This window comes from Ambystoma mexicanum, chromosome 9 (assembly GCF_040938575.1).
Source record: "Ambystoma mexicanum isolate Mex_15411 chromosome 9, UKY_AmexF1_1, whole genome shotgun sequence".
NCBI classification, from domain to species: Eukaryota; Metazoa; Chordata; class Amphibia; order Caudata; family Ambystomatidae; genus Ambystoma; species Ambystoma mexicanum.
In genome coordinates, this window is record NC_090931.1 from 1492331916 (window position 1) to 1492354876 (window position 22961).

At 45.8% G+C, this 22961-nt stretch overlaps 1 protein-coding gene across 4 annotated transcripts in view; it reads left to right on the plus strand.

Moving 5' to 3' along the window:
- The window catches only part of LOC138489277 (zinc finger protein 84-like), a 42370-nt gene extending 19973 nt beyond the window's left edge, over positions 1–22397 (plus strand). For 2 of the 4 annotated variants that reach the window (XM_069616976.1, XM_069616975.1), the window contains exons 2-4: positions 616–669; positions 16163–16312; positions 16946–22397. In XM_069616976.1, the coding sequence (XP_069473077.1) occupies positions 17885–19669 (1785 nt within the window). In that variant the 5' untranslated portion in view covers positions 616–669; positions 16163–16312; positions 16946–17884 and the 3' untranslated portion in view covers positions 19670–22397. The remainder of the gene's footprint in view (positions 1–615; positions 670–16162; positions 16313–16945) is intronic. The other 2 variants (XM_069616977.1, XM_069616974.1) reach the window with 1 other exon arrangement.
- Positions 22398–22961: the final 564 nt, after the last annotated feature.

Genomic DNA, 22961 nt, shown 5'->3' on the forward strand with positions numbered 1-22961 from the left:
CCACTATGCTATCGAAATATAGGGCTAAACATCAGGACGCGTTGTACACAATTGAGTGCTATGTATTGAAGCGTTATTTGGTCTGATTTTCCATGTGCTGATTTGTGTATTCCCCCTTTAAAGATGTTGGCTTCACAGCGTAGATTAAACTTAATTATCAAAATAATTTGTGCGATTCCTAATGCGCGTTTGCATTATATTGGCGAAGCTATTGCAACTAATGCTGTATCTCCTAAAACCTTTGCTTTTGCTAATTAGGTTATGGACAGTGCACAACGTATTTATTTCTTAAAAGTAAATTATGATGAAGACCATATTCATTTTATAAAAGTAGATACTATATTAAAGTTTGTTGATTTGCACCATGAACAAAACTTCACATATTTGGACACTACATTACAATCCAGGGAGTATTTACCATATGCCATGTTGCAGGAACAGCTTCCACTTATTTGACTGTGTATCCCAGTATTAATGTTAGATTTGATTATATTTGATATAAATTATATTTATTTCTAACCATGGAAGTTCCAGGAGCTGGGATGCTGTTGCATGAAGCCACCAATGTATGCAGAGCGTTAATGGTGGGTGATGATGTTTCTCTTATTCTTGCAGTAATGGGATTTTGCTATGAGATAGACAAAGTTCTGAGTCATATTGAGAAATGCGGTAAGATAGCATTTATTCTTTGTTATAATTGGTATTATTTTGATAAGAAATCACTAATATTTTCTTAATATATGGATGTTACAATTGTTTATTTGTTTAAAAGGATATGTTTTACCAAAATATACCTCATTAAAAAACATTTTATTTAGGTCAAAATGCCGAGGGAGCGGGAGGCCCATAGATCTGAAGAGTAGTGGCTACTACGGAGAAAGGATAGGCTTCACAAGCTCATTGCAGAGTTTCAAGGAAAATGCAAACAGGTCAATGCTAGGGTTGTTGCCCTGAATATTTCGGATTCAATTATTCACAGTTTGAGGATGTTACAAAGTGTCCAGGACCTTTTTTCCATGGTGCGTATCTAGGTTGGCTTCGTGGGCTTCCTGGGTGCAGAGTTTCTCAATGCTGAGACGCTCACTTAGGTTACAAGTGATGACACTTGGTTTCTGCTCTGTCTCCCACAAGTGGGTTTTGAGATTGTAGTCATTATTGGCAGACTCCAAGTCAAGGGCCATATGCAATTACAGGTGCCCACAACAGTCCTTGGTCTTTGATAATCTTTACCACAGTATTGGGCCTCAGAATTGTCTAAATCTTAAACTCTGCCTAAAGCTTTCACTTAGCCGGGGTCCTCTTCTGTTACAAATGTGTTCTCACTCTTACTCACGCATACTCATTCACTCTCATGCATTTGCTCGCCCTCGTTTGCTCACTCTCTCCCACGTTCTCTCTCCTTTGCTCACGCTCACTTGCTCACTGTCTCTTGCTTATTCTCTCCCTTGCTCGCTTTCACTTTCACGCAAGCTCTCTCTCACCTCAGTCTGTCTTATCCCCTTGCTACACCTCCTCAGTACTATATCATATCTTTGTCTTCCATCTTTTGTCCTCTTTCTAGCCTCTGTCTTATCCCTTCTCTACACCTCCTCAGTACTGCATCATATCTTTTTCTTCCTTCTTTTGTCCTCTCTTTGCATCCTCTCTGGCACACCTCTGCTCTTCTCCACCTTCAGCTTGTTGTTTCCCTCCTCAACCCTCCCCCTCATGTTCTTTCTCTCCTTTTTCCTCACTTTCTCCTTGTACTCTGCATAACTCTGTCACTTTGGTCTGGATACCACAAGGATTAAACCAGCGAGAGAGATGTGTGAACATGGACCAGTCTAATGAGTGCATGCATTATTGACTCACTGGGTTTGCAATTGCGTGCTGATATAATGCGACGAGTGCTGACCTGCATGTTTACTGCAGGCCAAGGTGTTAAAACGGGGGTATGCAGATGGAGGTCACCTGTGCATGCTCCTCCATCACCCAGACCCCGAAAACTGTGTGAGCCCCCACTCATGCCCCCCTGAGATTGTAATCGCTGTGTTGGAGGGATAGATAAACCGAAGTGGTGCCAGAGGGAGCGGCACACTTTGTACACGATTTCGGTTTCAAGGAATCAGGCAGCAGGCATGCCAGCCTGTTGAGAAGTGTTAACGGGCCAGGAGGGGGTGAATCTGCGAAGCGCACCGCTCGCATTGAAGGAGCCGAGCTGGGGCCTAAAGGGTGGCCACACCAGGGCCCAGGCAGCAATCTAGCAGTTGCTTCAACGAAAACAGTACCTCAAGGAAGGTGTGGGCCCCCCGTATTGGGGTGTGTGCCTGCCGTCGTGTCCCCCTGACCCAAGGATAGTATGGTACTGTGAGGAGACCCGGAGGGTCCAAGTTGGAGGATGTAGGTATCGAGTTGAGTTGGCAGATTTTGTTAAAGACAAAAGAGGGGACTACAAAGGGGACACACATTAGGAGTTAATGCTAGGGGCGTGTGTGACTGCCTCGCATGTACAGGGCTGATCTTGCCCCTCACACGCCAGAGACTCGTTTCGACCGGACAAGGTAAACAGCCCTGTGGGGAACCTACCAGATCGGTGGGCCTGGCTGACTTACAAGAGTAATTATGTGGCTTCCCCCCGAGGGAATGGGTTGCTGGGTGTGCCCTGTTTCCCCTGGATGTTGCACATCGGCCCAGTTTTATATGGAGATTAAACCAAAGCTGGCGGAATTCGCATGCCCAGGCAGAAATAACCCAGCAGACAACAACGCAGGGAGGAAAATGGTGGATGTTGGCTCGTTACTAGAAAAGATCCGTAGCATGAGGGCAGATATAAGACAAAAAGGTGACACGATCAATACCAGACTCGACAAAATGGAGGAGAGACTACAGGAAGTGGAATGCAACCAATCTACCTTAGACACTTTGGACACGCAAATGGACGCGATGATGGGTGAAATGGAGAGGAGAGAGGCAGATATGGTCCTGAAAATGGATGACTTTGAAAATAATGAAAGAAGGAATAACCTCAGACTCTTTGCGATACCAGTGAAGGAAGGAGAGACTGAAAGGGACCTTGTGAGGAACATACATGAAGTTGCAAAACTCCTCTTCGATGATGACTCGATTGATGAACAGAAAATTGAGAGTCCATAGGGCCGGTGACGCGGCTAGAGGCCCGAGATGGTTCCACAACTACCCGGACAAGCTTAAGATACTGGAGAAGGCGAGGGCTATGGGCCCTGTGATGTTGGACATGGCAAGAATCTCTGTCTTTCAGGATTTGTCCTCCCTCACTCTCTTACAAAGAGGAGACCATGTTCGCCCCTGACGAAATGACTCAATGTTAAAGGAGTCCGATCTAGATGGGGATTCCCGTACTTGATCTCTTTTGAACTGGCAGGACATAAGTACAGGCTGGTTAGAGAATAAGAAATGGAGTCTCAAGAGAGCTGCTTGGGTAGGAGGAATCGCCCACACCCCCACCCAGGCCCACACGGGGACAATGATGGAGATGGGCAGTAGTGCATCAAGGGGCCTAATAGGAGAAGAATCCCCAGCTCAAAGAAATTCAGAAAGCTGAAAACGTCTCTGTCCAGCACATCCTGAACAAGCTTTCTGAGGAAGCCGTGAGTTTGCCACTGGTGGTTTTCGACATGGTTGAGTTTTCTCTCATGACTGAAATGGGAGAGTCCAAATGTGATGATACATTGAAATTGTCTAGGTTGGCAGAGGCACGTAGGATTAAGAGGTCAAAAAGTGGTTTGTGGTTATTTGGTTGATTGAAGTTGCGGGGGTGGAGTGGGGTCATCGGAGACCGAGGCGAAAAGGGCTGGGGCCTGGGTTTCAGGCCTGTTTGGTGGTTCGCCACTGGCCTAGTGATGGTAACTCGGAGGGACCGGCCGCCATGAGGGGAGGAGAGTAGGGGAGGGATCTTCGAACTTATGATATGGCTTTTGCAACGCTCACTCAAGGATATTTTCAATACATTGTGGGGGGGATTGACTCTGACTCAGAGATTCAGTTTGGGTGAAACATTCTGTTATGGCTTACTCTGGGAGGGGAGGGGAGAACCAGGGGAGACAGCCTGCGGTTGTGTACTTTGAAGGTGAAGGGGCTCAACTCCCCGACCAAGAGGACGTTGGTCGCTAGGGAATTTATAAGGGCGAGGAGCGTAGGATTACCTGTGGCCTGATTGGACGTGAATATTGGAGATCAGGGGTGATGAGAAAGGCAGGAGTCTGGATTTTGGTTCGGAAAAGGACTCCGGATGGAAGTTACCAAGGTGTGGTCAGACATGGAGGGAAGGGCTCTGTTGATCTCAGGGAGGATCAAAGAAGTAAGGTTCACATTTTCCACAATGTATGCCCCGAATCAGGGTCAAGGGAGATTCCTACAGAGAAACCTAGAGAAAATAATAATGAATGAAGGACAGGGACATGTTATAGTCGGGGGGAGATTTTAATGTGTGGATGGATGTCAGTCCAGTGGACCGGCAGACCAAGCACTCAGGGGAACAGGAATCCCAGAAAAATGGGGGCATTGAGTTCAGTACAGCCTTAGAGCTATACGGGCTGCAGGACATATGGTGGCACTTCCACCCACAAGAAAAGGGTTTTACCTTCTATTCCGCCCCACATGGTACATCAACGAGAATAGACTATATCTTAAGGGACTAGGATCGGGGGATTTACTCAGTGAGTTGGTCGGACCACAACATGGTGTCAGTGGACATTGGATGGAGTGGTCTATGCCCTAGGAACTCTAAGTGGGGGTGCAATGAGTCTTAATGATACAGGTTGGGTGTGAAAGGAAATAGTATGGGATGCTGCGAAGGCCACGTGGGGAGGTATGTAGATCGGAGAGTGGGCCCGTAAAAAGAGAGAATGCTCCCTTATCGAAAAGGGTAGGAAGAAATTAATCACTTCTTGCCGGTCCTGCTCCCCTTCCTCACAATGTTGTTCCACAACATTATGGAATCAGGTTGAGCCCCAGATTCACTTGTCCAGGCTCTCATTACAGTAATACCAAAGGAGGGCAGGGACCTAGGCCTTGTGGCTCCTACCACCCATTGCTCTCCTAATTATAGACGCTAAGATATATGCCAGGGTCCTGGCTGCCAGGCTGGAGGGACACTTGCCGAGGCTGGTTCACTCTGACCAGGTGGGATTTGTCGGAGGGTTCCAGGGAGCAGACACTATGAGGAAGACGTTGCACCTGATGAATGAGGCTCAAGGCGTGCCGGGTAATGGCACTCTCCTCTCTGTTGATGCAGAGAAGGCCTTTGATAGGGTAGAGTGGGACTTTTCTGAGGCAGTGCTTAACACATTTGAGATAGGCAAGAGACTTAGGAGTGTTATAATGGCAATCTATCCCTCCCCGAGGGCATGTGTTTCGGTTAATAGGGAATACTCGCGATGGTTCGACCTAAACAGAGGCACGAGGCTAGGTTGCCCGCTCTCTCCGGCTCTTTGTGCTCTCATTGGAATCCCTGGCCCATAGGCTGAGAGAGGACCATAGGGTAGAAGGATTTGGGGTGGGAGGGATGACATAAAATTGGCCTGTATGCAGACGACATGCGCCTTCATGTAGTGAACCCACTGCCCTCAGTAGCTACTGTGGTCAGTTTGATTGAACAATATGGTCACATGGCAGGGTTTAAAATTGACACGGGCAAATGAGTCCTTTTCCCCTTGGCTAGAAATAGGGATAAGGATTCGGGGCGTTTCTCAACTCTAGGCATGAAAGTTAATGTGGGAACATCACGTTACTTGGGTATTACCGTCACACGAGAACTTAAGGGACTGTATGATGCAAAGGAACTGGAGAAAGAACTAGAGAAATGGAACAAGCTGAGTAATCTCTTAGCTGAGGCATGTGAATGCACTTAAAATGGTGGTACTTCTTAAGATCCTTTATCTGTTCCAGATGCTACCCATTCAGATGCCTGACCCCTACTTTAAAGTAACTAAGGGGACTCTTACAATTTCTGTGGCAGGGGAAGAAACCTAGTGTTTCCAGTGAGGTCCTAAGTCTTCCCAAGGAAAGTGGGGGAGGATGGATTGCTGGACGTACATTTGTGTTGTAAGGCTGTTCAGTTTAGGATTCTGATTCCCCACCTTCGACTACAGGAAGACCTACAATGGTAGGACTGGACAATTATTATCTACGACTGGCTTTGGTAGGATAATGGTTGTGGGTCCTTAGAGCTAAGTTACCACGGACGATACGGGCAACATCCCATTCTGGGAACCGTCTGGAGTATCTGGAGACAGGGAGCTGGGATGGGGGAGTGTTACGTCATAGCCTTCACCATTGGGTCATCTCTGGGTACTGGGAGTCAGGGATGCTATCCTGAATCCAGAAAGGTTCCAATCCTGGTTTGAGGCCGGAGAGAAAGTGTCGGGCAAATGTGGAGAGAGAGTAGGTTCATCACAATAGCAGAGCTTGAAGAGGGACGCTCTCATCTTTTCGTACTTATACTTGAAAGGGGTTCTAACGAGTGAGGCATGGAGTGAAAAGATTCAGAGGGGGCTCGCACCCTTCGAGAGAATCTTGGATACTGCATCAGATTCCAAGGGACTGATTGGCGCTTTATACAGAGCCCTAGTTGAGACAAGAAGGGTCTCCTCTGATTGACTGAGGCAGAGATGCAAGGGAGACCTGGGGGTGGAGACTGACCCGCAAACATGGCAGAGAATGTGTTGGGGTGCCTTCCAGACTTCCTGCCAGTATAAATTACATGCCATTAATCTGTTGCACAGATGGCAATATGACCCGGTTATGCTATCCAGAATGTACCAAGGAGTGAGTCCAAAGTGCTGGCATGAGTGTGGATTGAGTGCTGACTATTGGAATATGTGGTGGGGATGTGATGTGGTGCAATATTACTGGAACTAGGTCCTAAACTGGATCAGGGACCTGGAAGGGATCACAATGTTGGTTTTATTTGGCTTACAAGAACTTGAGGGAGAATATATCCGACTGCCGAAAATGATCCATGGCTTACTTCTTGTGGGACGGGCATGCCTGGTGGCACTGGTAGAGGGAGTTGCCGCCCGGTAAGAAAGAATGGAACAACGCAGCCCGGAATTTATATTTAATGGAACGCTTAACATCGGCAATCCACTGTGACTCCGGATACGTAGAATTGGAATGGTCGTATTTTTGTGGTAAATACATCCAACAGGCTTGAAGAGAACCCAATCCAAGTTTGAGCAGAGGGGTGAGCCACAACGCCCGAGTACTTTGTCTTATATGTTATCAATCGATACTGCAACTTGGGAGAAATTGTTCTCCGAGATCAAAAAGTAGACAAGTGAGAATGAAGACGTGAGTGCCATATAGACGTTGTTATGAGAACGGGAGTGGGTGGGTGTCGACTGTTGGGAGGTGGGGTTGGGGTTGGATTATGGGGGTAATTAGAAAGACACAGGCCGTTTTGTTTAGGTTGAAATGTTGCCTATCCGTGTTTAACAGACTTTTTGTATGGCGATAGCAATATCCTCCTTTCTCGGAAAACTTAATAAAGCAGAAATAAAAAAAATGTAAAAAGCGTAGCTTTAATCTTGGCGAGGCCGTCCCCATTCTAGCAGTCAGCTGACTCCGCCACTGCCTTCCAGTCTTCTCTCCCTGGGACATTCGCTGCTCATGCTGAGCACAGTAAGCCACCTCTCCAGATGATTGACTCACTGAGGGACCGGAAGTAAGAATGTAATACCAATGCAACTCCCTCATAAGAAGTGGACACAATATTTTTGAAAAAGAACACGAAGTGGAAATGGAATATTACAGGGTAACTTAATCAAAGTAGAATATGAACAAATATTTTGTGAAGAGAGACATTTAAACAGATGAAAAAAACTAAATTGCAACTGAAGAGCATCAAACAAGACACTTAAAACATGCATAGTAAAGACACAAGATGTAATCGGTACACAAGCCTAATGGCCAGAGGACCAGAAGCTATTCTGTGACCTTATTATAAATAGAAAGAAACATTTCTATAACAAACAAAAATACTTATCCTAAACTAATTGGTACCTTGAATGAATGTACATGGGACTGCAATACATGTAAACATTTCCAAACATACGTTGCCAGGTAGGCCAGTCTGTGGACACAAGCAAATGAAAATATTGGGAATGATTGCAAAGAATGCCTTGGACAGGGAAAAACAATGAACACATGGCGATTAGGAAAAACTGAAGGCGTGCCCAGCATATATTTAGTGACCAGAATGATGGTGGCAAGGCATTGGAGGACAGGTCAGGGAGTTCTTTTTTAATAAGTTGGGCCTGTGTCTGTCACCTTTGCATGATACCATGCAGTTCAGACATCTGAGCAGTGCCTGCGTAGTGCTGGGGAGTTCAGAGCAAGAATGTGAACATGACGTACGGTCGCAGTGTCACACATGGTCCTTGAGACTGGTCAGAAACGCTTCCTGCCTGGGGATAGTCCAACGTGCAAGAGGACAAGTCCATTGTAGAGATCTATGGCTTCACTATGAAAACCTCTGCTGAGGTTACTACGCCTCCAAAGTATGAAACCTGCAGCCCTAATCCTATTGTTGAAAAGTTTCCCGACATTTAGTGAGCGTCATTTTAGAGATGAAAGGTGGGGATTGAATGTGCAATAGTTAATCCATGCGGGGACCTCATTGCAATACTTAATGCATGTGTGGACCTCAGGGAAATATGGATGCATTGAATGAAATTAGCAAGACAAAAAGGCACTTTTTTTTTTTAAACATATCTTTATTATTTTCATTGGTCATAAACACAACAAATAAAACTTTGTACCAACATTTCACCCCCAACTCACCCTCCCCCCTCCCACCCAAGGACCATGTGACTTGATTCGTGGATTTCTTTATGCGTTGAAAATGTCTGTGACCTTTATGTTGTGGGGGCACCATTGGTCCATAAAGTCTGACTGCAGGTGTTCCAAGACCCCGCCCCATTCTTTGGTGAACCTGTTCTTAGTGCCTTGGATTGTGTGAGTGACTTTTTCCATAGCTAGCTGCGCCCATACTTTTTGAAGCCACGTAAATATTAGCGGTGTATCCTTCTTTTTCCAATTTTGGGCAATTGTTGTCCATGCCGCGATGAGAAGTCCCACAAAGCTTCTCCATTGTGCTTTCGTGTAGCTTCTTGTAGTGTCATCTCTCATGCCACACATCCATACGGTCTCATCTAGTTGTCCCACATCTGGAAATATCTTGCCCATTTCTCCCTTAACTTCTTCCCAGAACGGCACTATTCCTTTACAGGCCCACCAGATGTGTCTCCACGTCCCTACTTCTCCGCACACCCTCCAGCAGAGATTAGATGTTCCTGGGAACATAGTATGCAGTCTCTCAGGCGTGTAGTGCCACTGAGTCACTATTTTAATCCACATTTCTCTCATCTGCACCGCTCTTGTCAGTTTGGGGATCTGGGCCCAAATGTCCTCCCACTGTTTTCTCGTGAGTTCCCTTCCCAGCGTTCTATCCCATTTGCGCATATATGCCCATTTGATCTCTTCACCTTGTTTGTTTATAAAGGAGTATAGTGTATATATCCATTTCTTTGCCCCTGAGTTGGTTGTGATGTATTTCTCAAATGGGGTTAGGGTTCTCGTAGCCGCCTTCGCTATTACGGGAGTTTTTAGCCAGTGCTTAAGTTGTTCATAACTATATCTATTCCGTGTGGTTCTTGTTGGGAGTGTGAGGCATGATTCGTATTGAATAATTTCATTGTTGCAAAACATTTCCCCAATTTTCATTATGCCCGCCTCCTCCCAGATGTCTGATGTACCCTGCTCCAACCCTGGCGGAAACTGCGGATTCCTCCATATGGGTGTGAATGGGCCTATTGTGTTGGACATTGTGCCCTTTCTTGTTTGGGTGTCCCACGCCTCCAAGGTCGTGCTCAGTATTACGCTGATCCCTATGTTGGGATCTCTGTGCTGTTTCTGCTTCCAGAGTAGTTCCACTAGTGGGGTTCTGGCCACCGCCCTATCTTGTGCTGCCCATATCTGTTGTGGGTCTTCTCCCAGCCATTCCCGAAGCACCTTTAGTTGGGCCGCTTGGTAGTATTTTTGAAAGTGGGGCATTGCCATCCCTCCTTCCCTAGTTGACGAGGTTAAGACCGCCCTGGACAGCCTCGGAGTTTTCCCCTTCCACACGAAAGTTGAGACTACCCTCAGGAGTGATTTGAAGAATGAGCGGGGAATCCCCACCGGCAGGGCTTGGAAGTGGTATAGGAGCCTTGGGAGAATGGTCATCTTTACCGCCTGAATTCTACCCCACCATGATATCAGCAATGGGTTCCATCTTTCTATGTCTCTTCGAACGCTAGTAAGTAGCTGCGGGTAGTTTTTACTGTAAAGTTGGTCTACCTTGTGTGTGAGAGTAATTCCCAGGTATTTAATACCCTCCTCTGCTATCTTGAGGTTGAGTGCCCTTGCTTCTCTCTTAATCTTATCCCCGTCTCCTGCCAGTATTAGGATTTCTGATTTGTTTCCGTTGATTTTTAGCCCCGAGATGGCCCCGAAAGTTTCTAGCTCTCCCATTGCTGCAGCCAGCGATCGGTCCGGCTCCTCTAGTGCCAACAGCATATCGTCCGCATATGCGGTAATCTTGTGTTGCATGCCTGCCATCTCTATCCCCTTAACATTCGCAGCTTCCCTAATTTTCATCAGTAGGGGTTCTAAGAATATAGCATATAATAGGGGAGAGAGTGGACACCCTTGTTTAGTTCCCCGTGATATGTACACCTTTTCTGATACCTCCCCATTGATGGCCACTCTGCAAGTTGGGGCGTTGTAGTTTGCTTTAATTCTGGCAATAAAGTGTTCCCCAAATCCCATACATTGAAGTGTCTTAAATAACAAGGACCATTCCACCCGGTCAAATGCTTTTTCGGCAACAAGTGCCAGGAGAATTGCTGGGATTCGTTTTATACCTATCTTTTACACCAGATGGGTGACCCTTCTGAGATTGTCGTGTGTTTGTCTTCCTGGGATAAAGCCTGATTGATCTAGGTGAATTAATTTAGGAAGAAGCGGGGAGAGCCTAGCTGCTAATATCTTAGTGTATATTTTGGCATCTATATTTATCAGTGAAATTGGTCTGTATGAGGCCGGGCAGGATGGGTCCTTCCCTAGTTTGTGAAATACCAGGACCTTCGCTTCGTTCATGGTGGGGGTCACATTGCCACTTTCTTTAAAGGAATTCAATAACCTGGTTAGAACCGGGGTCAATTGGTCCGCATATTTTTTATAAAATGGGGCCGTATAGCCATCCGGGCCTGGGGCTTTATTTTTCGGTAGTTCATTTATTGCTTTTCTAACTTCTTCTTCCCTTATGGGGTCTTCTAAGGCCTGCTTGTCTGCCGGTGAGATTTGCTGGAATGTGAGGGATTTCAGATATGTGTCCTGTGCGTCTGCCTCCGGTTGGTCTGTGGTATACAGTTTCTGGTAGTATTCTCTGAAGACTTCCCCTATGTCTTGAGTGCATGTTAAGTGTTCCCCTTTCATGTTTGTAATGCTTTTGATTGTTATGTCTTTCTGTTTAGCACGTAGTTGTCTCGCCAGCAACTTATCTGCTTTATTTGCTTTAATGTAGTACCTCTGTCTTAGGTATAGAAGGCTCCTTTCCGCTCCCTTTGTGCGCAGCATTTCTAGCTGGCCCTGCGTGTGTCTAAGAGTCCTCGGAAGTTCCCTGGAGGGTTGTGTCAGTATCTTCCCTTGTATCTCAGTAATTGACTTTTCCAATTCTTTTTCCCACACCGACCTCTGTTTCTCCATCGTTATTTTTACTGCCATTAGTTTCCCTCGGATTACTGCTTTAAACGCCTCCCAGACTGTGGAGATTGATACTTCCCATGTGTCATTGTCCGTGAAGTATTCTTCTATCATTCCCCTTATGGTTTCCCCCGTGACCTTGTCCTGGATTATGTCCTCCGGCAATCTCCACCTCCACAGACCTCTAGATTTCCCCTGAAGTTTCATATCGAGCCACAAGGGTGCGTGATCCGATAGTGCGATTGCCCCCTTTTCCACCTCCTGGATTCTGCCCATGAGGCCCACCGAAGCCCATAGGTAGTCAATTCGTGACATCGAGTTGTGGACATGTGAGAAGTAAGTGTACCCGTTTTGGTCCCCCCTGAGTTCCCTCCATACATCACTCAGGGCCAGCTGGTCCATTTGCTGCTTAAGTCGTTTCGATGGAGCCCCTTGGCCATATGCCCCTCCTGTGCTTCTGTCCCTTTGTGGGTCCCACGCCATATTCAGATCTCCTCCCAAGATCACTTCCCCTCTTGCAAAGGATTCTAATTTGTCCAGGGTGTCTCTTAGAAAGCCGTCCTGTCCCACATTGGGCGCATATATTGACGCTAGGGTGATCCTCTGCCCCTCCAGCACCACATTTGCGAACGCATACCTTCCCTCCTTGTCTGTGATGGAGTTCTCCAGTATGGCGTCCCTTCCGGTCCTCATTGCTATGACTCCCGCCCTCTTGTCTGTGGCGTTAGCCTGGGCCCATATTGTATATCCCCTTATCCTAGCCTTTTGTTTGTCTTTTGCTCTTATATGCGTTTCTTGTAGGAGAAGGAGGTCCGCCCCTTCCCTTTTGAGTAATTTCTCCAGTTTCACCCATTTTACGGGGTGATTCATCCCTCTTATGTTATAGGTCACTATGCGTATCTTCCCCATTTTGTACGGCACAAGTTCTGAGTATTTGACATCCCTTCTTTCTCCGTTGCCCTCTGTCTGTTGTCCTGGTCCCTCATTCCCCGCCCTCTTAACTCCCCCCCCCAACTGGTAACAAAAACTGAACCGAACTTGTTGCCCCCGAGTAGGGCAAGGCTTCCTACTGAGGCCAGGGCGTTGCGCCCGAGGCTCCCTGCCCTCCTTCCTCTCGGGGGCTGTGTGTGTGGGGGCTCCTAAACCCCACATAAATGTCTTATCTTACCCGATTCCAAGCCGGAGGGTCCATCCCGGACCGCCTTCTTCAGTTCATGTACAGCCGCAGTGTTCTCTCCCGCCCCCTCACCAGAGTTTGGTGCGATGTCACTTGGCGCCCTCCGTTCTCTCTGTGTCTCATCCTCTTTTCATGTCTGCTTCCTACGGCTTTCTCTTCCTTTGGCTGGTCTATTGTGCTTGATCGTTTCCCATCCTTTAGGTCTTCTCCTTTGCTCTCCGCTGGGTGCCGCTTGTTCCACGTCCTCCGTATCTCCCTGAAGGCCCATTATGCTGAGGCCTTCTTCCCAGGAGGTTGCTCTCCGCTGTTTCCCTTCCCATGTAAACGTCAGCCCGAATGGAAAAGTCCACTTGTATCGAATTTCTTTCGCCTGTAGGGCCTTGACTAGTAGGGCCATCGCCCTTCTCTTCTGCAGTGTAATCAGTGCCAGATCTTGGTACAATTGGATTTCTTGACCGTTCATTCTTATGTGATCCATTTCTCTGGCCTTCCTCAGGATTTGTTCTTTTTGCGGGTAGTAGGAAAGTGCCACCAGGACGTCTCTTGGCCTCTCCCCAGGTGCTCCCGATCTTTTTGGGCCGACCCTGTGGACTCTATCGACTCCGATTGTATCCGGCTCTGCTGCATCTATGATATTGCTGAACACATCCTTAACTGCCGACATGATGTCTCTGTCCTGTATTGTTTCCGCCATATTTTTGATGCGGATGTTGGAGCGTCTGGAGCGGTTCTCCAAATCCTCGCACTGAATCTCAAGGTTATGGGTGAGTCTCATCAAATGTTCCTGGGCTTCACTCGTCTGCTGCGTTTCCTCATCTATCCCCTGGAGTGTTCTTTCCAATATATCGGCTCTTTCCTCCAGTTTCGCCACATCGATCCTTAGGTCTTGGACCGCTTGTTTCCTGTCGTTTTTCATCGTCGTGAACTGTTCCTGTACGGAGGACATGAATTTTTCTTGGAGTTCCTGGAACCATGATTGCATGTCATCCCTGGATGGGGGTTGTATGGGGTTCGCCTGTGCCATTTCTTCCCTTTGTTGGTTGTCTTGTGACTTTCCCTTCGCTTGCGGCGTGGTGTCCGCCGACCACAGTTGAAGGATATTTGCGTCTTGCTTTGAGACGATCGGGGTCTGCTGGGAGGCACTATTTTTACTTTTTGCCCTTGACATGTTATGAGTGTCTCTTGGAATACGTGTGGGCTTCTGATGGTCCCCTATGTGTTTTATTGGTGTTTTCCTGGGGTGTGCGAGGGCTTCTGATAGTCCCCTGAGTACTTTGTGCTGTGCCCCCCCTGGAGCTCAAGAGGGTGTCTTCTTGGATCGCCCCTGGGCGCCCTGTTCCAATATGTCTGTGCTTGCTTGGGGTCTGCTCAGGCGGGTCCTCTCTTCCCTGGGGAGTTTCTTTCCTTGTACAGTTATCCTGTCTTGGCCTCGGGGGGTCCTTTCTATGGCCCGTCGATCCGCCAGGCTCTCCTGTGTCTTATTGTTACGGGATCCACTCGCCCACTGGTTGTATCCCCTGTCTGTGGGCTCCAACTCCAGTGTTTCCCTGCCGCTTCCCGTCTTCTTTCCTTTTCCTATATTGTCTGTAGAGTCTGTATTTCTCCCTGCTGTCTGATGTGACGGCGCCTGGGGAGATCCCTCTGCTTGGGTACGGTTTCCCTTCAATCGCGCAGCTCCGGTCCCTACTGGGGGGGGGGTCTTTTCTCGCCGGGTTTATATGGTCACCACACTCTCTCCCCAATCCTTGGTGCTCACCAACTTTCTCCGCTTCGACCCCGCGGTCCTGGGGCTCTCGCTCGTGCCTCTGCTCTGCTCCGTGTCAGGGGCCCTGTGCCCTTGGTGCCGATCTCCGGGCGTCTTTCTTTGTGGCTCTCTCTCCTTCCTCTGCGAAGGGCGCGGGGGGGAGGGTAGCTGGAATGGCCGCTCCGTCGCCCGCTGTTGCTGCCGCCCGTAGTCCGGTTCCCTCTGGGGGGGGCGATGCCTCTGCGGTTCTCCTGGGAGGGGTAGGGAGTCACCCCCACCGCCTCTGTCCCTTCTCCCTCGGCTTTGTTGCTGGCGGTCTGCCCCTCCGCTCCGCGGCGTTGGAGCTGCCGGCCCGGCGGCGGGAATCTCCCGATGGGGGAGGGGTGACTTCTCCGAGGGTGCCGTCTACGGCGTTCGGCGCCCCGCAGTCGTGCTCCCTATTGTCAGGAGCCCACGGGCGGCGTTGGGTGGAGCGATCCGCTCGAGTGCTGCGTTGATTTTGCTTCAAAATGTGCTTATTTAGGCGGCCCGGTACGAGCGCGGCTTAGTCGCAGCTCGTCTCCGCGGCGGCCATCTTGGAATCGATAAAACAAAAAAAAAAAAAAGGCACTTTTTAAATGAAATAAAGTTGGGTGAAGCTGAAAAAAGATTTGTTGAAAAAAGCAGCAGTACTGAGAGATGGAAAAAGATTCAAGACTAACCCGCACCAGACTGTTTGGAAAAAGGATGGACTTTTAAGTCATCATCTTAGTGGAAATTGTGATCGGATACATGCTACCGTTTATATTGGATGTAAGTGAAGGCATTACAAAGTTTGAGGATTGGCATATGGCTGAACAGTTCATGCAAAGTTCGAACCATGGTACAAATAATAGGAGTGATGGCCTATCGGTTATAATAAGCAGTTTCATTGAAGGTAATTGTTGAGTATGGCTACGGAGACTCTATATCCAATGTTCATTCAAGACGACATTCAGTGTTTCATCATTGGCTGTCGTTTTGCAGATGTGCATAAGTATTTGGTTGCCAGCCAATAGTTGAAATGAAATAGATGTTCTGCTTATGAACGGTTATTGCTTCCTTTCAAACAATCGCAGTAGTTTGCAAATGCTTTTTGGAGTTCTGCTCATAGACCGCACACCCCAGTTTCTTCTAGCTATGGTGATCTTTGCTTGGCTTGTGTTCCTGACTTGTGTACACCGCCTTCCCCCTGACTTTTTGGGGTCTGTTTTTTCCATCATGAACATCTGCTGGTGTGTAAGTGAGTAGGCTAGGGATGGGAAAGGTGCTCTTTTGCCCCCCGCCCATATCCCTTTTCTGGGGTGAGCAACACACAGCGCATATCGGACTCGTTTCCCTAGCTGCTTAGCTATGTCTTCGTCAGACGTAGTATTTTGCCTTACTGATGTACTGGCTTCCCAGGGAGGGATTAGTACTTTTCCCTTGTGATGTTGTTCCCTTTTTTCTCGTCCCTGTAGAGCCAGAGGGCCTTCCTGCATCTCTTCTCCCAGCTCGATCTTCCCTGAGCATGGTCATTCCTGGGACTCTGGTAATCGGCACTACTGCATGATAGTGGGAATGAGAGCAACACCAGAACTATCACTGGATCCACATCTGATGAATAACTGGTAGGTACCTGATGATGATCACATTTAATTCAATCGATTCCATTATGTAGCTGAGGGTGAAAGGAGAAGATGCAACACTTGCCCTGAGTAGTCGTAATATTGAATTTATAGATCTGCAAATCACAGAGCATCACACAATGCTGTTACTGCTGTTTCTTCAATGGAATGCTCTATTTATTTGTGGCCCTATGAAAAAGTAACATCTGGACAGGTAGCTGGATGAAATGTTTACTTGAATTAGTAAATTGAGGAGTGAGGATACAGTAAGGTCACTGCAGCCGAATTACATTTCCCAAACTAATAGTATTGAAAAAATGCAGAAATGTGACTGTGGCCTTTGCTTTTCCTAGAAGATGAGCAAGTGGATGGAACTTGGTGGCTGTTTCCTTTTGTAGGTTCTTTCTTATTGTGTCACCCATTAAGGGAGGCAATTATGTTTATAAAGCAGCTGTACCCCTTGCTAGTCTTAAGCACGCTGTCTGTACTGTGTTCCAGTCTGCTTCCCACGTGGACATAAAAGAAATGTTGATGTTAATTCTATTACCTCACAGAATACTGCCCTTTAGTTTGTGAATGTTATGTGTATCTAATATTTAACATGCACAAAGGTCATCTTTCATTTTAATTCCACAGGTCACTGTCCCATGGCCAGCAAAGTCAAGGTGATGATTAAGTAACATGGGCAAAAAGTAATTATCTACCAATGTGTATTCAGAGGAAAGAGGGGAAGTTTAGAGCTCTGAAGAAGAAACCAGAAGCTTATGCTGGGAGAACCAAGGACACTACTGCTTGACAAAGTGAAGACTTCAAACCCACATCTTTCAATTGCATATCATGAAGCACCCAAAGTTGAATAGTCAGACTTTAGAATATCTAAATAATTAGGAGAATGAAAGACTTCCTAAACTTAAGCAAAGTGCACTGGTAAATTGGCGCCCAATCAAGTGCCAATCTCAAGAAGAAACCTGAGTAGGGCACTTCACTATGTGCACGAACTGTAACAGGATAAACATTACATCTATGTGCTGTATGGAGAAACCTCAGACCCATTGGGAGCACAACCTTATTGTTGCATGCCTTCAGAAATGCCTGGCCAGAAAACCAAGCTAAACATGAGAGCGCACAGTATGGAGGATAGCCGGACCCAGTGATCAGTGGCACAGCCAGATTCATCAAGTAAAGTATAGGGGGCATCGCCTGCAGACTGATCATTGAATCGACAGCATCTGAAATCCAGAGGGAAGCTATGATTGACAAAATGCAAACATTTGCTGGAGAGCTTTCAACAGTTTGGAGAGGTTAAGTGTATGTAAGCATTATGCATACAGGTCCTCTCTCTGGAATGCATTGTATTTATGTATTGGGTTTTAGATAACACAAACCTCTCTGTCAAACAATCAAGAGCTCTGAGGCATACGTGATATAATAATATGGATACAATTGGAAGGATAGACTATTGAGGGTAGAGTTAAAATGATGTGGAGAGAAGGGATATCTAGGGTTACAGGCCGGAGATAAAGGTTAGGGAGAGCCAGGGGAACATGGTCTGGGTTAGTTAGGGAGGTTTGTTGCATGTGCTCCCATAGAAGCTATATTCCTGAGAGTTTCCAACAATCTGACCTTGCTAATCTCACAGTTAGGATTGTGGGCTTGCCTGGTCAATTATCTCCCTTGCCATTGTTTAAATCCATAGCAAAAGCAGACATGGATTTATTCACCCCAGAGCTAAAATATGAGGGCACTGAATGTCCAGCATGCTTCAGTTGTAGAACCAATCTCCTTCTACATGAGAGAACGCACACAGGAGAAAAACCCTATCAATGCTCAGAATGTCTGAAATGCTTCAATCTTAAAACCAATTTTATTCAGCACGAGGGGACACACACTGGAGAAAGACCTCATCAGTGCACTCAATGTCAGAAATGTTTCAGTCATAAAATCGGTCTTATTCAGCATGAGAGAATGCACATGGGAGCCAAACCGTATCAGTGCCTTGTGTGTTTGAAATGCTTCAATCAGAAAAACATTCTTATCCAGCATGAGAGAATGCACTCGGGAGAGAAACCCTTTCAGTGCACGCAATGTCCGAAATGTTTCAGTATAAAAGGCAATCTTATTCAGCATGAGAGAACACACACAGGAGAAAAACCTCACCTGTGTGCTGTGTGTAACCAAGGCTTTAGTCACAAAAACAATCTTATTCGTCATGAGCGATCACACACAGGCGAAAAACCATATCAGTGCACTGAATGTGAGAAAAGATTCAGTTTTAAAATAGCTCTAATTCATCACGAGAGAACACACACTGGAGAGAAACCATATCAATGCACTGAATGTCATAAAAGATTAGGCTCTAAAAAAAGTCTGATTTATCATCTGAGGACGCACACCGGAGAAAGACCGTATCAATGCACTGAATGTCAGAAAAGATTTGGTTGTAAAATCACTCTTACTCAGCATGAGAGAACACATACAGGAGAAAGGCCTTTTCAGTGCACTGAATGTCAAAAAAGATTCATTCGGAAAAGCAGTCTTACTCTCCATGAGAGAATACATACGGGAGAAAAACCATATCAATGCACAGAATGTCCGAAAAAATTCATTCTAAAAAGTGATCTCACGCTGCATAAAATGACCCACATTGGAGAAACACCTTATCAGTGCACTGAATGTCTGAAAACATTCAACTATAGAAGTCATCTTATCCAACATGAGAGAACTCATACGGGAGTTAAAGCTTATCAGTGCACTGAATGTCTGAAAAGTTTCAGTTGTAAACAAAATCTCATTGTTCATGGGAGAATACACACTGGAGAAAAACCGTATCGGTGCACTAAATGTCAGAGAAGATTCAGTTATAAAAGTCACCTTACTCAACATGAGATATCTCACACCGGAGTAAAAGCTTATCAATGCACTAAATGTCAGAAAAGATTTATTTCTAAACAAAATCTCATTGTTCATGAGAGAATACACACTGGAGAAAAACCATATCGCTGCACTGAATGTCACCAAAGATTTGGCCATAAAAGCACACTCACTCAACATGTGCGAACACATACGGGAGAAAAACCTTATCAGTGCCCGAAATGTCCTAGAAGCTTCAGTCGAAGAACAAGACTAACTTTGCATGAAAGAAAACACACCGAGATAGGCCAACTATTATGGAGACAAATATGTGAAGACTCTGTATTACATAATGAGCAGGATAATTTAGATTTAGTGACGGGAATCGCAACCAAATCATTCGTAAAGGATGACATATGGCATCAATTTCCTACAGAAGAAATGACAGAAAAGGTCAAAATGCCCCTCATCTGGGAAAATGCCAGTGCCAATGATGTGCCCAACCTCTAGCTTTAACGAGCAGCTAAGCAGGAGGATGGGTAGTCTATGCAGAATCGCTATCCAAAACAGCGGCCTGAAAGAACATGTGCCCGGTTTAGCAGAATAACACTACATCTTGCAAAATCGGAATATATTGCTTCCTGTAGAATGTACCCCTCGCCTTGCTAACCCAATACATTGTCTACCTCCAACCTATAAAGCATGAAATTAAATAGATGTGAAAAGATGTGTATGCATGGAGAAATGGAATGGATGGTTAATAAAATGGAAGTCTTACCGAACTGACCAGTTAATGTACAGAAAAGCCACCATGGACCTGAGCAAAAAGGGACAGTAAAATGCCCACATTTGAAGATCATGCACCCAGGCTTCAACCTAGTGGCAAACCATCTTCCACCAGACCTATGAGAAGGGCTTGACTTTTATCCCCAATGAGACAAACCAAGAACCATTTCATGAACATTCTTTGCCACTACTTCTATTTTGGAGAGCCACTTCATCCACTAAGCAATCGCACCTGTGGCTTTGAACAAGGTAGCAAACTAACACAAATAGCCCTACAAAACCGCTTTCAACCCAACGTCCTCTGTTTGTGAATGACTGAAAATCAATGGAAGGGGGGAATGCCTTTTTTGTTTCTTTTTATCACGTTACATTCTTAAGGGGCGGACATATAAAAACACACATAGAAAAAACGCTAGGGATTTTCATGTAGGAAACTAGAACATAAGGGGAATGGGGGTGTGCAGGGTATCTTCCCCCATGTTATAAGAACAGCTAAAGAACAAAGGGAAGTAAAGCTTAAATATTCACTGGAAAAACACATGATACTCTACAGAAATAGAGAGCAAATATTATTGAACTAGTATTAATGTGAAGACTAGGTGCCTCATAGCAAAGCTGCATTTGTTTCCTATTAAGGAAAAGGTCCTGCACATTTCATGGGAATAGAATGAAAAGTCCAGTCTAGAAAAGGAAAAGTATGGTTTTACAGCAAGGACATTGTGGAGGAAATACTTTCAAAAATACTAAGTATTATCTGGAGCTAAATACATTTCTTATATGGTTTCTTAGTTGGAAATATTAAGGAATAGTAATAGGAGCAGCCTTATTTCCTTGAAATTCCCAGAACAGGCCCTCCACTTTTTTAACATCAAACTGACATCTTTATGACCTCAATAATATCAGAAAATTCTACCCCGAATTCACCTACAACTTTACCAAAACCCTCATACAGATTCTGGCACTATTTGCTTTCACTACTAGCCAGCATACTGGCCTCCCCACTACTCCTTTTCTCTTCTTCACGAAATACTCTTTTCCACTGCACCCTTTACTGTCTTCACCGCTCTTCTATATCCTCATCTTCAAGCTATTGCATGGGCTTACCAGGCCGACACTACCACCTTTACTCTCCTCCACATACGCTCCATTCAAGCTCCATCCCTAATTGATCAGGCCACCCTATGCATCCTCTTGATTGCGCAACCTTCTCCTTCGTCACAGAGTCTCACTGGAATGCCCTATCCCCATGCCAAAAACTCTACTAATATTCATTCTTTTAAATCCCCAATCATGCATCACCACGTGAGAACAGAGGGTGGCTCCCCAGCTTAGCCTCAGATGTGCATACCATACACCAAACTCCTTTCTACATAGCAATCTGTGCGTATCAAGTCCCCCTCAGGCTACCTTTTGCCTTTTCTTGCCCCTGATAACCTTACCATTGTATTCCATTCAGCCAGTTGTCTGGTTTTTCCCAGCAACCTTCACTCTAATTGATGGCACCTACGTCAGGATTGCCATGATTACTATATCATCACTTTGTAAGTTAAGCACGTTGCACGTTTCTGCATGGTCATGGACGGTCATGGGTAGACACATGCTGAATCTCCTTACCTCAGAGGCTGCAAAGACCTGGAGCAGGATAGGGCATGTCGCACGCATGAAGCTTTGGTTGCCCAATGGAGGGTACTCTGCATGTTGCAATACAAGTCGCAATGGGATTAGTAATGAAATGTCCACTCTGTTTACCGGATTTTTCCATGTGCACACCATATCTGCTTAAAAGATAAGAACATAAGGTTGTGCTTATCACTGAATCAGTTATGGGTCAGAGCACTGCCAGAGGTGAGAGCAGCGTGATGTTTGAATGTGCTTTTATCCATCCAGACTTCTGATTCCTCCCTTTTCAATTCATTTTGTGCCGTTTAATTCTCTTTTTGCACTTTGTTTCTTTTGATGACTTCTTCAGCAATAAATGCACTTCTTTTTGTATTTCTATTTATTAATTCTGATTCTTTTACACATTATAAAAGTCATTGAGATGCTGGAGTGTTTGTTGATGGGAATTTGACACTGTTCTACATATGGCCACCAATGGTTTGCATTAAAAGCAATAACAAAGGAGAGCAGTTGTAGGAAATGCAACCTATTTTGGAGGGAGAACAGGAGGACGTCTTCAGTTTTGTAAGCTTCCTCCAATTTTCAACTCCTTTTTTCCTTTCCTAACTTCTATTCCTTTAATTTCCTTGTGTTGATTGAATGATATCAGCGGTGAGTTAACTGTAAACTGTCAATGTGAACACTGTGAGCTTTATGTAAAGGACCATCGAGTTTAGCTCCCTGATTATTATGGAATGCATATGAGGAAACTCAAAAATTGATATTGGTGTAGTACAGCAATCCCGATAGATATTGGGTAGATTGTGCATTAAATAACACCTATGATAACCAATCTTAGTGTTCTGTTTGTTATTTACTGGGCCAGGAGGGTAGCTCAGGGGAACATGCTTGTTTTGGTAGTAAGACAACGCTGAGCAGCACGGGTGTGATATCCGGTCTCGCGCTTAGAGGCTGGACTTTTGCATGAAGCTCAATATAAATGCATTAGATATCAATGATATATGATGTGGCATTTATAACGCGCCTATACACAAGTGTTTCTAATCACCACCAATCAATTAGACATATTGACCATCTCAGAAACCTGGCTCCAGCTAGCTTCCAGCTCAGCACCGTCCCTAGCCCTCCCTGAGGGCTTCACATACTTAGGCGTGGCAAAACAGAAACCAGAAGCAGAGGCATTGCCCTCATTCTTAGAGAATCCCTACAAATCAGACCATTTGATAGCTCAAAGGAATCCAACTGTGAAGTCCTGTCGGCTAAGCTCACGTCCTCCCCCACATACTCTGTTACATTTCACATCATTTACAGACATCCAGGCCCCTCAATGACTTTCGAGAAAGAGATCACACACCTGATCTCTGACAACATCAAACCTTCCTCCAGAGTTATACTC